The sequence below is a fragment of the Tenrec ecaudatus genome, chromosome 9 (genome assembly GCF_050624435.1).
Source record: "Tenrec ecaudatus isolate mTenEca1 chromosome 9, mTenEca1.hap1, whole genome shotgun sequence".
Lineage (NCBI taxonomy): Eukaryota > Metazoa > Chordata > Mammalia > Afrosoricida > Tenrecidae > Tenrec > Tenrec ecaudatus.
Genome location: NC_134538.1, coordinates 156,343,526 through 156,360,027, shown reverse-complemented (window position 1 = coordinate 156,360,027; position 16,502 = coordinate 156,343,526). Strand labels below are relative to the sequence as shown.

Sequence of the window (16,502 nt, the reverse complement as noted above, 5' to 3'; positions counted from 1 at the left end):
GTGGAGAAAGGCATCTCAATGCCATGGAGGCCCCTTTGGTGTTTGTGCTGCCCATGTCAGCAAAGTGAACATGTTTCATTCCTCCAATGCTCTGCTCTGTAACAAACAGGAGCGGTGCTAGTGACCTGCCAGGCACACTGGTGCACAACAGCATGAGATGCAACAGTGCTGCTGCCCTGTATTCACACACACACACACACACACACACACACACACACACACACACACACACACACACACACACCCAATCCCGGAGAGGCCAGAGTAGAACAGCTGTGAAGCTGCCATCATTCTGAGATCATCCCCTCTCCCGAGAGTCGCAGGTTGGGCAGTTGATATGATGGTCCCCATTTTACAGCGATGCAAACAGAGGCCCAAACACCAAGTGACTCAGAGCTGGGGCGTGGCCTTTGAGATTCGGGCCCATCGGCGCCCTTCACCACCGCCCTGCACTGCCTCTGACGTTGCCGTAAGGACAGCCGGGCCCACTGCCCCAAGAGAACACAGCTTGCTCTTTCCATGAATTTCCACCAGAGAGCAAGGGCTGGTGCTGAGGCCCGTGTGTGTCTGGGAAGAGCTGGGCTCCGTGGGTGTTCACTGACTACTGTGTGGAAACACAACTCCAGGCCTTTCTTTCAAGTGTCCCCGGGTGACTGGGAACCTTCAACCTTTCCAGTTACAGCGGACCGCGTTCGCTGTACCACCCCAAACCAGAAAACCACTGTCATCAAGTGGTTCCATTTCATGGCAACCCAAACTCCAAACTCATGGCTATCAAGTTGGTTCTGGCCCTATAAAACACAGAACTCACCAACCCCAAACACACGGCCATTCAGTCGATGATGCTGGCTCATAGGAACCCCGTGGATTTCCAACACTGTAGCTGTCTCTCACGGAGCAGTTGGTAGTTTTAAACTGCTGACCTTGTGGATCGCAGCCCAAGGTGTTACCACTATGTCACCAGGGCCCCCGACGACCGTAAAGGACAGAGTAAAACGGTCCCTTTGGGTATCCAAGGCGGTAATCTTTACAGGTGCAGACAGCCTCCACCTTGCTCAGCTATGGGTTCGAACGGCTGACCTTGAGGTTTTCAGCCCCATGTGTAACCCTCTACACTACCAGGCCTCCTTCCTGGCACCACCCAGGGGGGCTCCATCGTCCACAATGCATGCCCTATCACGCATGGCACAGGAGTGCCATTACATGTTTAGAAATATGAGGTTGTTGACACACTGGGAATCTGCACTTGGGGCAGTGGTGATTTCGAGGATTTGTTAATGTAATTTTCCCACTCTCTTCCTTTAAGTTACGCCCCCCTTTTTGAATAATATTTTTATTGACAGACTCATTCCAGTATATCACTGCCCTTCCCATACAGGTCTGTCGTTCCGTCCCATCCGGTGGGGCAGTACAATAATCAGTGCTATCAACCCGCTAAGCTACTCTTAACACTTGTTTGTGTGAACCAGTGGTTCTCAACCTTCCTCATGCCGTGACCCTTTCATACAGTTCCTCATGTGGTGGTGACCCCTAACCAGAACATTATTTTAGTTGCCACTTTATCACTGTCATTTTGCTACTGTGATGAATCAGGCGACCACTGTGAACGGTTCATTGGACCCCTAAGGGGGTCATGACCCACAGGTTGAGAACTGTTGTATAATGTAAACCGTTACAGACTCGGAAACTCACAGGGGCAGTTCTACCCTGTCCCATAGGGTCACTGAGTCTGAATGGACTCGATGGCAGTGAGTGTGGTAAAAAGCAGCCTAGTGGTGCTGTCGAGTGAGTGTTGGACGGTGAGCAAGGCCAGCCATTCAAATTCACCAGCCGCTTTGCGGAAGAAAGATGAGGCTGTCCGCCCCGGAAAAGGTTCACAATCTGGAAGCCCTCTGCAGCATCACTCTGAGCCCACATTGGCTGGAGGGCGGCGGGTAACAGTGAGCAATGCCCTGTAGCATGCTAAGCTGTTGGTGGCACAGAGCACCTGGCTGAGCGAGGCCCTCGTAGCTCGCTACTGGCCTTGACTTAGTCCTTCATGAAGAAGATGGAATGAGAGATGTGCTTGCAAGGCTCCTAGGGCTGGCCTTTTCAGAATGTTCCCAGGCCACTTAGAAGTTTAGATGAACTTTTTGTGGATGAAGTTGTTTCAGGGAAATGAGACCCTGGTAGCAACGTGAATCCTCCATCACTCATATGACACCTCACTCCACATGGGTCAACTTCCATGGAGGGTGGGGATGCGGTGCTCATCAGCCCACCTGGAAGCTATAAAACCATCTTTGAGAGTTCCTGTAACTGATTCCTGAAATCCATTACGGTAGCTCTTTATTTATGCCCAGTTTAACAATGGAAACCACTCCCCATCCCAACCCATCTTACTTATGACCACAACCAGAATCAACCATCGAAGCACCGTCTTACAAGCTCTGGGTTTCATAAACGCTGTCTCTCCCTGTGGGAAGGTTTTAGTTGGAGTCAGGAGTTCTCTTCTGGTATCCAAGTGTAATCATTCCCTCAGCCACTTATTTTCTTTCTTTTCTGAATCATTTCTCTTAAAATTCATTTCTGATGGACTGAGTGGGCTTTTATCTGCAACAGAATCAGTGGAGGGATTCAGCTGGTTTGCTCCATTTTGGCAGAACAGATTTTTGGGTGAGTTCAGCGAACCAGTTGTTAACAAGGCTCTTGTACCCAGGGTTCTCTCAAGGTTGGTGGCTGGGCAGTGGTCACATTAGGGCAGCAAACTGGTGTTAGATTATTTGAATCCCATCATTGAATAGAATGGTACATATTTTTAAATTGCTCCTTGGAGTAAGTAGCCAGCGTGATCTTTAGAAGTAAGGATGGCTAGACTTTGGGCGTGTCATTGAAGAGGGACACCGTGCTCGGTGAAGTGGAAGGTCAGCACAAAAGAGGAAGACCTGCTGAGATGGAGGGACACGGTGGCTGGGACAATGGGCTCAAAGGTAACACAGATCGTGAGGATGGCGCAGGGCCGGCCAGCATTTCTCCGCGTGTCCACCAGGTCGCTGAGAGTCAGAAGGGATTAGATAGCACCGACCAGCAGCCACGACTGCTAAGGACAAGGCTATTCAAATGCCATTCATCTTCTGGTCGTGGCTGCTCCATGGAATAAATCGATTTGGGATCTAGATTTTCTGCCTAGCAACCTAGTGCGTGTAGCCTGCTCATTCGTTGAGATTTTTCCATGTGGGTAATCATGCCATCTGCAAATGAGGGCTGGCTTCCTTCCTTCCGTCCTGCTTCCTTCCCTCACTCCTTCCTTCCTTCCTTCCTTCCTTCCTTCCTTCCTTCCTTCCTTCCTTCCTTCCTTCCTTCCTTCCTTCCTTCCTAATACTTGAATTCTAATTACTTTTCTCGCCTCACTAACCTAATAAAGAGCTCTGAATGATGCTGACTACCGGTCGCTCCCCGGACTCATGATGACCCCATGCCCAGCAGAATGAAAGGCGGCCTGCTCCCATGCCATCCTTGGATCAGAGCCTGTGGAGAACCTCAGGGCTTTTGCCGGCTGGGATCCAACAGTAGATCTCCAGGCCACCGTCCTACTCTGTCTCCTCTGATGAGAGAATGAGGAGGGTCTCGGCTCCCATGGAGAGTGACGGCTTCAGAACCCCCCAGGGGCAGTGGGACTCGCCCTATGGGGTTGCCATCAGTTGAAATGGACTCGATGGCAGTGAGCTTGCAGTTTGCGAGTCTCGGTCTAGAAGTTCTACTAAAACCTGCTCAAAGTCAGGAATCACACAACCCCCACCAACAGATGGGTGGTGGTTGTGGCCCAGGTATATAATCCAGGAACTGAACCCTGGTCCCCCATGGAAGGTGAGACACGTGTCCCAAACCACTTAACGACGACCCCTGGGATGGGGTGAAAGAGGCGCTTGGTCTTTTCCCTGATCTCAAGTGAGATTCTTTTACACATGTTCACATTACAGAGGGTGCTTGCCGAGAGCCCTGGTGGTGTGGGATGGGTTATGTGCTGGGCTGCTAACCGAAAGGTCAGCAGTTCGAAACCACCACCTGCTCCTCAGGAGAAAGACGAGGCTTTCTCCTCTCATAAAGAGCTACAGTCTTGGAAATCCACAGGGGCAGTTTGACCCTGTCTTCTAGGGTCACTCTGAATCAGAATTAAATTGGTTTGGTGGGGAGTGTGTGTTTATGAAGCTTTCGTCTGATTGGTTGATTTCTGGAGATCTCTCTCTTAGAGAAGGGAGTGGTTTCCTATACCTGCTATCTACTTCTCTAGGATATTAGTTTTAAAATCATGAACTTTTTATCATCGTTGACTTTTATTGAGTGCTTTTCCTGCACCCTTTAAGAGAATTATCTAGTTTAAGATTTTTAATACATTTGGGAAGTATCACATGCATTAATTTTCTACACATAAACACAACTTGATGATCACCTGTCATCATTTGCATGTCACTGATGGATTACGATGGCATTTCCCTTATGATTTCTGTCCCTGGTGAGGCGGCCTCTAGTCAATCTTGCTAGGTTCCTTTCTACCACTCCCACAAAGAGCCCTGGCATGCGTGGTGGTTATGCATTGGGCTGCTAGTCACAAGGCCAGCAGTTTGACACCATCAGCAGAAAGACAGGGCTTTCTGCTCCCATACAAGCTATAGCCTTGGAGACCACAGGGCTAATTCTGCCCCATCCTACAGCGTTGCTGCGAGTCGGCATCACTCACGGCAGTGAGTTTGGTCCTTGCTGATGTTTGGCATCAAGGTTTCACCAGCTTCACGAAAAGACTGAGATACTGTCTACCCCTGATACTTCTTCAGGGGTACATCAAGCTGATTGTTGACTCGTACTGACCCCAGGAGACAGAGTAGAATGGTCTCAGAGGGTGTTCAGGCTGTTACCTTAATGGGAGCTGAGGACTAAGGTTTTCTTTGGAGCTTCTGCATGGTTTCAAACAACCAACCTTTTGGTGTAGTCAAATGCTTCACTGCTATACTACCAGGGCTCCTTTATCTCTGATCCCACTAACCCATTGTTACCAAGTTGGCGCCTACACAGGCTTTCTGAGACTTTGTGGGAGCAGCCAGCCTGGTCTTCTATAGAGTGGCTGGTGGATTTGACCTGCTGACCTTGCAGTTAGCAGCCCAATCCTAAGCCACATTGCTAACAGGGCTGCTGTTGTTAGGTGCCATTGAGTTGGTTCTGATTCATAGCGAGCCTATGTGTAATGGAAACATATATAGATATCTCTTCAGAAAGTTTGAAGATCAGTGGATCTTTCAACCCCTCTGTTCACAACTTTCTGTTGTCCCCTCACACGGGATTAGGTGCCTCCAAGTTGGCCCTGACTCATAGTGATCTTAGGCACCACCGACTGAGCCCTGCCCGGTCCTGTGCCAGCCTCATGGTGGTTGTTATGTCTGAGCCCATTGTGGCAGCCTCGGTGGCAATGCATCTCATCAGGGCTTCCTCCTCTTCACCTATCTCTACTTGGTCCTTCTCCATGACTGGCCCCCTCTGAGGTTGTTGTTCGGTCCCACTGCGTCGGCTACAGGCCATAGCGAACCCAGGCGTAACAGAAGGAGACACTGGCCTGTCCTGCGCCGTCCTCACAATGGCGTCTGTGCTGTCGCAGCCACTGTGGCACGCCATCGTGCGGAAGGCCTTCTTCTCCTCTGCCCTTCCACTGACCAGAAACGACGTCCTTCGCCAGGGACAGCATGTCCAAAGTACGTCAGACAGTCTTGCCATCCTTGCCTTTAAGGCGCATTCTGGCCCTACTTCTTCCAAGACAGACGGGTTTGCCCTTTGGGCAGTCTGCGCTCCTTTCAATGTTCCTCTCCTTCCTGACAGCATGGCCACAATGCGAGACACAACACCTTCTCGGTTCTACGGAGCAAATCTTCCTGCCACAGGGGGACGTGTGTGCTCTCCCGGCAGTGAGCTCCCTCATTCGAATGACCAGCTCTCTGTTGCTCTTCCTCATTCGCTGTCCAGCTTTCTCGCGCATGGAAGCAGTGTGGGCAAGCTGGAGGGATTCGTTTTCAGGGTTCCTAGAGTTTGGGGAGCAAAACCAAGTCTGAAGGGGCATGGTCTGTGTGGCAGGGTTGACGGGAAAGTTTCTCAAGGAAATTCTCTCAGGACTGCCTCTGCTGCCCTTGAAGAAGAGCAGGCACGTTGTTGCAATGGAACATCCAACCACAAACTCTTCCTAGGTGGAATTTCCCGATTGTTTCTCCCCGAGGCAGCTGTCACTTTTCTTCCTAATAAGTCCCCAACACGGCCCTGCATCCTTCAGGAAAACCCATCAAGATGACCTTTAAGAGTCTCCACCAAACAGTTACCGTGACTTTCTGGCTGACCTCTCAGCTTTGACTTGAACTGGCCCTGCAGATGCCCTTGGGAGTCATTGTTTTGATTGGACTTTTTTGGAAGGCACCCTAATGAGTCTAAGACCAGGGCGTGGCGACAGACTTGTCTGCAGCCCCACGGACTGCAGAGACGGGTCTGCGCACGTTCTCTTCACAATACACTCAGGCCGGGTTGAACTAGAACCTTCTGGGTCAAGTTCTTTGGCTTCCCCTTGTACGAGTAATCAGGCGAACAGACTCTAATAGGCGGTGTGTGTGTGTGTGTGTGTGTGTGTGTGTGTGTGTGTGTGTGTGTGTGTGTTTCTGGGTGTGCGTGTGTGTAGGGGGTGTATAGTGAGATATGTTGGTCTTAAGGAACACTGGATCCTCAAATTCCTCTCTCCCTCCCACACAATCTATTTCTCTAGAAAAATCTAAGATAAGGTGAGAAAGACAAACAGCCAGGAGGCAGGTGATACAAGTTCACGGAGCCTGGAGGACAAGGGGGCGGGGGAGTGGGGAGAGAGGAAAGAGTGAAGTCAGAGCACCAGCTTGTTCTCCTTGGAACCTTCTGGAAACAGGGATGCAATTTTTTATAAAGGTGTTCAGTTTTATTCCTGCAGACCCAAGCACAACCCCACTGCCATCGGGTCTGTTCTGGCTCAAAGTGTCCCTGTATTGGGCTCCACTGCCATCGGGTCTGTCTGACTCAAAGTGTCCCTGTATTGGGCTCCCGAGGCTGCTCATCTTTATGGTAGTAGATAGTCTCATCTCTCTCCCTCAGAGCAGCTGTTGGGTGTGAACTGCCAACTTTGACGCCAGAGCTCTCTATTCCTGCGAAGCTGCTTTGCGATCTGTTTCTCCCAGTGGCTATGTTTTGGACCATGATACCCTGTCTTTGGTAGCGTTGAGGGGCTGCAATCCTCATGGTCTACACTCGGAAACCACCATTATGAGGGAGAACGGCTGGGCTTCGTACGCCAGGAGAGACTGACAGTCTCAGAAACGCACAGCGGCACTTCTGCGCTGAGCTGCAGGGCCGCTTTGAGTCAGCACTGACTACATGGCAGGGAGTTTAGAGCTTTTGTCCCTTTCTTGGGAATTGCTCTTCAGTGGAGAGTGAGTCCTGATGTGCGCCCGGTCCGTTGCTCACAAGGTAGCGAGCGATCTACAGAAAACGCAGTCCACGCAGCCTCTGCAATAGCCCTCCACTGGCACGGGGCTCAGACATAACTCCACACGTGAGGCAGACTCGGGGCCAGCAGTGGGTGGTTCTGTTGCACTGAGGACCACTGTGGGTCAGCACCGGCTTGATGGCACCTAACAACAACAACAACAACACGATAGAATGCAATGATGTCCTGGTACCTGCTACCTCATGCACAGAGGTTGAGAACATTGTGAGAAAGAGAAGAAGACCCCAGAGGCCAGTTAACATGTGATTCCCTGCCCAGGGCAGAGCAGGAACCCCACAGAGAGCGCGAGGAGACCAGCAATGTGGTAGTTACATAATCTGGTGTCAATTGGAGACTTGAGAGGATTAGCAGTGATGGGGTGGAGTCTAGTCTGTCAATCAGATCATAGACAATGAGGCCTCTGTGTGGGCGTGGTCCTTTCCTGAGGATTCTGGGAAATCTGATTTTTCCTCCTTGGAGGTGGAAGAGACTCTCTTCTCACTCCCTTGGAGATGCTCTACTGACAAGACACATGGTGCTACATGGGACCTTGTGCTCTGGGAACTAGAGAAGTCACGTGGAGACCCCTGTCAGTGCTGAGATGCTTACCACACCACTGAACCCAAAGTCTTTCAACCCACTGGCCCATGATCATCCTGCATTCTGCATCATTGCATTTGCTTCATACGTGTGAAGAGGACTTTATAGATTGGTATCAGACAAATGGGCTAATACTGGACTTACGGGCCTCTACTGGACTGGGTTGGGATGCTTTTTTAGTATACAATTACCCTTTGTATAACATACTCTCTTAGGCACATATGAATCTGCCTGCGTTTGTTTCTCTAGTCGATCCGGAGAAACACAAGTAGCTTCCAGGGCCTGGAGGAGGGGGGTTGAGGAATGCCTGCCAATGGGCACAGGGGCTCTTTCCAGCGTGATGAGAACGTTCTGGAGTGAGGCGATGGGGCATGGGAGACACTGGCCTTTTCATTTGGATTCCTTCTTTTTCACTGGGACGGGATTTCCTCTGTCGGCGCTCCCTCCTCCCAGCAATTCCCAGTCACCAAAGGCCACACCTGTGGCCATAACTGGGACAGTCTTGAAAAGCCCGGAACTGTAGCTTCAGGATGGTGAGTTTTATGGAAGGTGATTTGTGTCAATTAACAAATACAGTGTAAGGACAGACAGGCACATGCCGAGGAAGAAGAAGGCCTCTTTTGCAGGCAGGTGTGGCTTGTGGTGACTTACGGGGAAGCCTCCTGCTCCCTCCAGGCCCCAGCTTCTCTGAGTGTCACGGTGGCTTTGTGACGACGGAGGCGGTGTGTGCACAGGCAGGCACCCTGTCTGCAGTAGGCCAGATAAAGAGCCCCTGCGTTCAGGAGAAAGATGGCAGCCTGGAAGCCCCTGGGACAGCTCTGCTCGGCCCTGCAGGCTGGCAGGGAGTCCGGTGGAAGGCTAGACGGCAGTGGGTTTATAGGAAGCTCTGGGCAGGAGGACGAGGTGGCTGAGAAGGAAGAGTGTCCACTCCTGGGGGTTCAGTACGCTCTGCAGAGAAAAGTTCCCAGGTCCACGTGGGCAGGGGTGGGGGGCGGAGGGGGCTCACCTTTCCGCAGTAGAAGATTTCTTCCCTCGTCACTGTGCCTTCAGCGATCTTGGTCCGGATGGCCTCGCCCACCTCGTGTTCATTCTTGTACAGGAAGGCCCCGTCAAAATGCCGGTAGCCTATGTCAATGGCCGCCTTCACCGCTGCTACGCAGTCCCCCCCAGAGGTCTGAAATAATGGAGGGATGGAGTGGGGGGAACAGGCGGGGCTCACCTTTAGTGCCTATCTCACTGATAATGGCACTCCCCAAACATCTGTTATCCAGCCACCGCTACTGCTACTGCTTCTGTCACACAACCCACTCAAAGGAACACAAAGGAATCCACTGGCTGATGTTCAGAAGTAGACAGCCAGGCCTTTATTCCTGGTCTATCTCAGCCTGAAAGTTCCCCTGAAACATGTTCAATATCACAGCCACAAGCAAGCCTCTGCTGACCGAGGGCTTATGGCAGCGTGTGAGGTGCTCTGGCCAGAGATGGAGCCAAGCTTCCTACCTGGGGGAGGGGGAGTGTCCTACCCTGAACCCTGAGTTCCCGCAGGAAGCGCATAAATCATTGCAGTCCAGTGGATTCTGACCCAGAGCAACTCCACAGGGCAGCACAAAACCAACCACAGGGTTTCCAAGGACTCAATCTGCACTGAGACCTGGTGGCGCTGTGGGTTAGGTGTTGCACTGCTAACTGCAAGGTCAGCGGTTCAGACCCACCAGCTGCTCTGTGATAGAAAGATGAGGCTGTCTGCTCACATCAAGATTTACAGTCTTGTGCACAGTCGTTGTGGAAAGTGATACGGCGCCACCTCAAATGACTAGGAATAGAAGTTCCGTAGGCGCCAGCGATCCCTCTGTGGGTGCATGTCCTTAGGTAGGAGCCGTAACACCCACAGACGGGTGCTGTGCCCTCACATGTCCACCGAAGCACTGGCCACAATGGGAGAAGTTGGAAACAGCCCAGAGGCTGTCAGCGGGAGAATGGGTAAGGACACGCTGGTGCAGAAACAGACAGTGCAATGCTCTGCATCCCTATAAAACAAGGAGGAAACCATGAAGCACCTTGTGACAGGGATGGGCCTGGAGAACATTATGCTGAGTGGAGTTAGCCTCTCACCAAGGGACAAATATTGTGTGAGACCACCATTATAAGGACAGAAACCAAGACCAAGACTGGCATTCCAAAGGAACAGATTTGGAAGTTCCCAAGAGTGGTGGGGAGTGGGGGAAGAGGCAGCAATGGACTAGAGGGTGGACAGGTGTGGATGTGGATAGAAGGGAGGATGGAGTCCATCAGCGGGAGAGAGATATCAGGGGAGGATATAAGATAGGATATGCAGGGGGTGGGAGAGAGGGTTGATGTAGGGTTTTAACTGTTCAATGCAGAGTTGTGGGTCTGAAATATAAACCATCCCCTTCTAATTCACAATTAAAATTCATTTTTAAAAGATTTTTATAAAAAAGGTTTGAGGAACTTGGCTAAAAGTAGAGAATAGCAGAAAGATGCTTGTCAGAGTTTTAATAGCTATGCTAAGGCATTAGACTCTCTGGGCCGTAGTGCACTATGGCTGGCCTTGAGAAGAATGAGACTCCCAGCACACTACACTGTGCTCACGTGGGACCTCTGCACGGACCACGAGGCAGCTGTGCAACACACCAAGGGGCTAGTGCACACTTTAAAATCAGGAGAGGTGTGCATCAGGGTTGTATCCTCTCACCATACTTATTCAATCTGTGTGCTGAGCAAATCATCAGAGAAGCCGGCTTATATGAAGGAGCACTTGGCACCGGGATTGGAAGAAGGCTTATTAACAACCTGCAGTGTGCAGGTGACACAACGTTGCTACTGAAAGTGAGGAAGATTATACCAATTCATAGGTTCAAATATCGTCTCTTCATCTGGTCGGGTTTCGGTCAACTCAGTGTGGGCTGGCCTCACTTAGCCTCACCCGGGTGCCCATTGGCTGCCCTGCCTTTAGACCCTAAGCCCCATCACATATTCCCAACAACCCTATTCCCCTTGTGCTAGGTCATGAACTTTAGACCAGTCAACCCAATTTACGTTTTCTCCTCAAGTCCCTGTGAACCAAGTCCATGTTGCTGCTGACTTTATAGACTCCCGGTCCTCATTTGATTTTGCTTATGGATGCAGACTCACAAGGGTCTCAGTGGAATGAAGATTCTTCACATCAACAAATATAATTGTCTCTGCAGAGCACTGGGTTGATGTAAGTGGGCAGTATAGAAATTGGATACCCCAAAATGGGGGATAAAGACATGAAACGATTGGCTTAAAAACTTTCATAGGTGGGGGAATATATTCATAAGATTATAGGACTATGGTGTAGGTATTACTTAACTGCAATTGTTAGGCATAGAATACTGTTGTGTTGTTCACTTATAGAATATTATGTTTAAGTGGGACTTTGGCACTTTTGAATTGTATGCATTTAAGTGTTATCCTGTTAGATATAGATATGATTTTATTATTACTTGTTTGAAAATTATATATGGCTAAAGAGTTGTGTGGAAGTGTCAAGTTGACAAGGTGGTCTGTGGTAGTTACATAATCTGTTGTCAACTTGAGACTATTAAGAGTGAAAGGGTGGAGTTTAACCTGTCAATGTGGTCGCAGCTTGATGACCTCACTTGAAGGTGCTAAGCAGATAAATAGCATGCTGGAGGCAAGACACACACACGCTCTCTGCTTGGGATTCTTGATGACAAGACACATGGAACCATGCTAGATCCCTGAAGCTGGAGGAGCCACGTGGAGGCCTGTGCCAGCACTGAGATGCTTCCACTGCCACTGGATCCACAAGATTTTTCCACCCACTGGCCTGTGATCTTCCTGCACCTGGCATCATTGCATGTGTTTCATGAATCTGAAGAGGAATTTATAGATTGGTCTCAGACATACAGGATAATATCTGACTTATGGACTTGATCTGGACTTGGCTGGGATCTTTTCTTAATATATAAAATTATTCTTTTAATAAAGCTCTTTCTTATACACATATGTGTGTTTATGAATTTGTTTCTCTAGTCTACCAGACAAACACAAAGCCCTTGTTGATGAAGATTAAGGACTGGGTCTGGGTTACAATTCGATGTAAATAAGACAAAAATCCTTATAACTTCACCAGTAGGTTACATAATGCTAGATGGAGAAAGATTGAAGTTTGTCAAGGGTTTTGTCTTACTTGAATCCACAATCAATGCTCCTGGAAGCAGCAGTCGAGATCAAAAGACGCACTGCGTTGGGTAAATCTGCTGCACAAGCCCTCCTTAAAGTGTTGAAAAGCAAGGATGATACTTTGAGGACTAAGATACTCCTGAGCCAAGCCAGGGCATTTTCAGTGACCTCACATGCATGTGAAAGTTGGACATTGAGCATGGAAGACCACAGAAGAATCGATGCATCTGAACTGCAATCCTGGTGAAGAATGTCGAAAGTACTGTGGACTGCCAACAAAAAAAACAACAAATCTGTCCGGATGAAGTAGAGCATATTGTGCATTAGAGGCAAGGATGACGAGACTTCATCTCATGTACTGTGGACATGTCAGGAGAGACCAGCCCCTGGAGAAGGGCATCATGAAACAGAGGAAACCTTCGACAAGATGGACTGGCACAGTGACTGCAATAGCAGGCTCAAATACAATAACAATTGTGAGGATGGCGCAGGACGGGACAGTCTTTCCTACTCTTGTCTATGGGCTGCTGTGGGTTGGAGCCACTCGAAGGCACCTAGCAACAGTAGCCATGGAAACTCTACATAGCATCCCTATGAGTCTAGCCATGGAAACTCTACATAGCATCCCTATGGGTTGGGTCAGGATGGACTCTGTAGCAGTGGACTTGGTTGATCGCTAGGGAAGCTCACTGCCACATCTTTCTCCTGGCTAACATTCCTTGTGGGTTCCAGCCAAGTGTTAACCCCTGTACCACCAGGGCTCTTTATGAGGCACATAGTCACCCCCTTCCGTCCAGTCTCCTCTGACTCACAGTGACCCTAGAGGATGGGATAGAGCTGTCCCTGGAAGTTTTTGAGACTGCAGCCTTTGACAGGAATAGAAAGTCTCATCTTTTTCCCTCAGAGTGGTGGTGGTTTTGTACTTCGGACTCTGCAATTAGCAGGTCAACAGATAACCACTAGACCACCAGGCGTCCTTGCTAAGCATAGAGTAGGTACTTAATTATATTTATAAGCAGATCCTTGTGAGAAGGCCTGGTGGTGTAATGGTTATGCATTGGGCTGCGATCCTCATCGTCAGCAGTTGAGAACCACCAGCAGCTCAGCGGGAGAAAGACTGAGCTTTCTACTCCTGTCAGCAGTTACCATTTCAGAAGCCCACAGGGAATTGCTATGAGTCAGCATTGACTCAATGGCATTGAGTTCAGAGTTTGGTTTATGAGCAAGCCCAGCACCTTGAGGTGTTTAGGAGACCTGGTAGTGTAGAGGTTATTTGTTGGGCTGGGATCTGTGAGGTCAGCTGTTTGAAACCTCCAGCTCCTCCTTGGGAGAAAGACAGGGATTTCTACTTCTCCCAGGGGCCATTCTACCCTGCTCTCGGGAGTCCTTTGAGTTGACAGAGTCATTTGAGTTGGCATCGACTTGATGGCAGTGAGTGAGACACTTGCACACTTTCACAGGTGGCCGACATGGTTGGTGGTTCAAATCCACCCATATACACTACAGAAGGAAAAGACTGGTGGTCTTCTTCCTTAACAACCACAGTCAAGACAACCCCACAGGGCTGCTCTGCTCAGTGACAGGAGCCTCCATGAGACAGAATCGAGACAATGCCATTGGCAACAGGAGGCATGTCCGTCCACGGAAACCCTCCCAGTCAGTCCCAGGATCGATACCCAGCTTCCTGGGTGCTCACGAAGCACACAATGGCGCCAAGGGGGGACGGTGCATGGGCTCAAGTCTAAGCTCCATCCCTGAGCTGTATAACATTGGGGAGGCTGGTCTATTGTCTCTGCTCCTCGATGGCCACATCCATAACCTGGGTTCATGCCTACTTCCAAGTGTCTTAGAAAAGTCATGGGTCAGGGTGCAGTATAGCACCGATGAAACATACAGCTTTTCTCTAGATATCTACTGCTTCCTCCCCTTCACTGTCATGATCCCAGTTCTACCTTATAAATCCAGCTAGACCAGAGCACGTACACTGGTACAGATCAGAGCTGGAAACACAGGGAATCCAGGACAGATAACCCCTCAGGATCAGTAATGAAAGTAGAGATACCAGGAGGGGGAGGGGAAGGTTGGGGAGAAAAGGGGAACTGATCACAAGGATCTACATATAACCCCCTCTCTGGGGAACAGACAAAAGGTTGGTGAAAGGAGACATCAGACCGTGTAAGACATGACAATTGATAATTTATAAATTATCAAGGGTTCATGAGGGAGGAAGGGGGTGGATGAGGAGCTGATATCAAAGGCTCAAGTAGAAAGAAAATGTTTTGAGAACGATGATGGCAACAAATGTTCAAATGTGCTTGACACAACGGATATATGGATGGATTCTGATAAGAGTTGTATGAGCCCCCAGTAAAATGGTTGAAAAAGAAAAAAAGAGCCTGGGTCCCGACAGCAGAAGGCCATCTGTCAACTGAGAATGTCTGCATCACAGTAGACAGTTCAGAGTGACAAACTGCACGGCATGCACACGTAGGCGCATGCACACATGCACACACACACACACACACACACATTTAATACAAACCAAAAGCCTCAAATCAACTCTAGTTCTTCAAAAAAAAAAGGAAATGTCATGGGATGTGAAACCACATGGCAGAGTTCCTGGCCTGAGGAGAGGGGCTGTGGACATTGTGACTGTGCTGTCGTGCCCATGGACACCCCGTGGATGCACACGTGTGGGCACACCCCCCACCAACTTCACCCAGGGACATGCTTACGGGAAGAGTGTGAGCTGACACACCAGGGCCTCTTTCCTATTAGGTGACCCCAGAAGGCAGAGACACTGAGGATACCCCCTGTGCAGAGCATGGTAGCAGAATTGAGTTCAGGATAGAATAAGGACATGCGGCAGGGCCAGCTGTGTGTCGAGACTGGGGTGGGTCTCTGAGAAGAAATAGCCCTGAACCAGGTTCTTTGCTGGCATTTCCAGGCTCAGCCCCACCTCTCTCCATTGTCAATGTCCGTCTGCACACAGGCATAGGTCCCAGCACTCAGCCTTGCCTCCTTGCTGGCCCTGCCTTTCTACCGAGAGCACCTTTATCCCCGGGATCAGCAGTGATTGCTGAACCGCCATGAGCGGTCCTGGTGGTGTCCTGGCTTACACGTGGAGGTGATCACCTCAAGGCCAGCTGTTCGAACCCACCAGCAGCTCTATGGGTGAAAGGTGAGGCTGTCTGCTTCCGTGAAGATGCCAGGCTTGGAAACCCTCAAGAAAATCCCCACTCTGTCCTATGGGGTCACTGTGAACCAGTCCCCACTCAGATGGGGAAGTCTGCATTGGACTAAACAAAAATGCCCTCTCACATACAAGTTCTCATCGCCACAAGCCCAGAGTCACCTGCTTCTAAAGGTCACTCTTCAGGGCTGAAGAGGGGACAGCAGAAGTGGCTCACATGCCTTTTCTAAGCAGAGACAGGAGCAGGAGAAAACAACTTACAAGTCCTGGCTCCATATCCGCTCAAGGAAACGCAGTCCATGCTGGGGCTGTTTGGACGGCGACAGAAGAGCCACTCCTCAGGATGCTTGGACAAGAGGGAGAGGGGGGGGCTTACCGACTTGGGATCCGAGTAGGTGCCCAGGCCGAGGATGGGGATGTGGTTCCCATCGCTCAGAGGCCTGCGGTGGTCAGCAGCGCTGAGGTTCATCCTGCCTGGGCAGAGGCTGCGGTCCCCAGAGCTTCAGGGAACATCCCTTGGATCGCCCTTTTGAACGAGAGACCTGGGCCAGGAGGAGGGGCGAGGGGAGGGAAGAGTGATCCCAAAGGCCTATTTCTCAACCTGTCCTTTAGTGGTTTCTTTTATTCAGAGAAATTCTAACAGCAGTTGCCCTTTGAACTGCACCAGAAGCCAGTCAATAAAACCTCCCCTTGGAGAGCTTAGGCTGGTCCGAAGAGGAAAGATTACAAGTGAGTGCGTTGTCAGACTTGGAATGCGACGTAGCTCTCATCAGCCCATCAGTTCAGAGGCTTCTACTGGAAAAGGACAGGCCCTGCTCACGCTCTCTCCAACCAGGAGGAAGCTGACTGGACCGTTCCAGAACCGTCCGGGGGAGGGCCCACTTCTGGTCAGAAGAGAGCACATTCCCCAGACCTCCCTCCAGAGTCTGATGGAACAGGGCTGGGAGGGAGCCTCACTGCCACGGAGTCAGTACTGATGCATAGCAACCCAACAGGGCAGAA

At 50.2% G+C, this 16,502-nt stretch overlaps 1 protein-coding gene across 4 annotated transcripts in view; it reads right to left on the bottom strand.

The window, feature by feature from the left end:
• Positions 1–15,969, bottom strand: part of LOC142456594 (aldo-keto reductase family 1 member D1-like) — a 43,751-nt gene extending 27,782 nt beyond the window's left edge. For 2 of the 4 annotated variants that reach the window (XM_075557745.1, XM_075557748.1), the window contains exons 1-2: positions 15,877–15,969; positions 9,123–9,290 (exon numbers count right to left, since the gene is read on the bottom strand). In XM_075557745.1, the coding sequence (XP_075413860.1) occupies positions 9,123–9,290; positions 15,877–15,969 (261 nt within the window). Of the gene's footprint in view, positions 1–9,122; positions 9,291–10,279; positions 10,285–11,930; positions 11,952–15,183; positions 15,207–15,876 lie in introns of all 4 variants that reach the window. The other 2 variants (XM_075557747.1, XM_075557746.1) reach the window with 2 other exon arrangements.
• Positions 15,970–16,502: the final 533 nt, after the last annotated feature.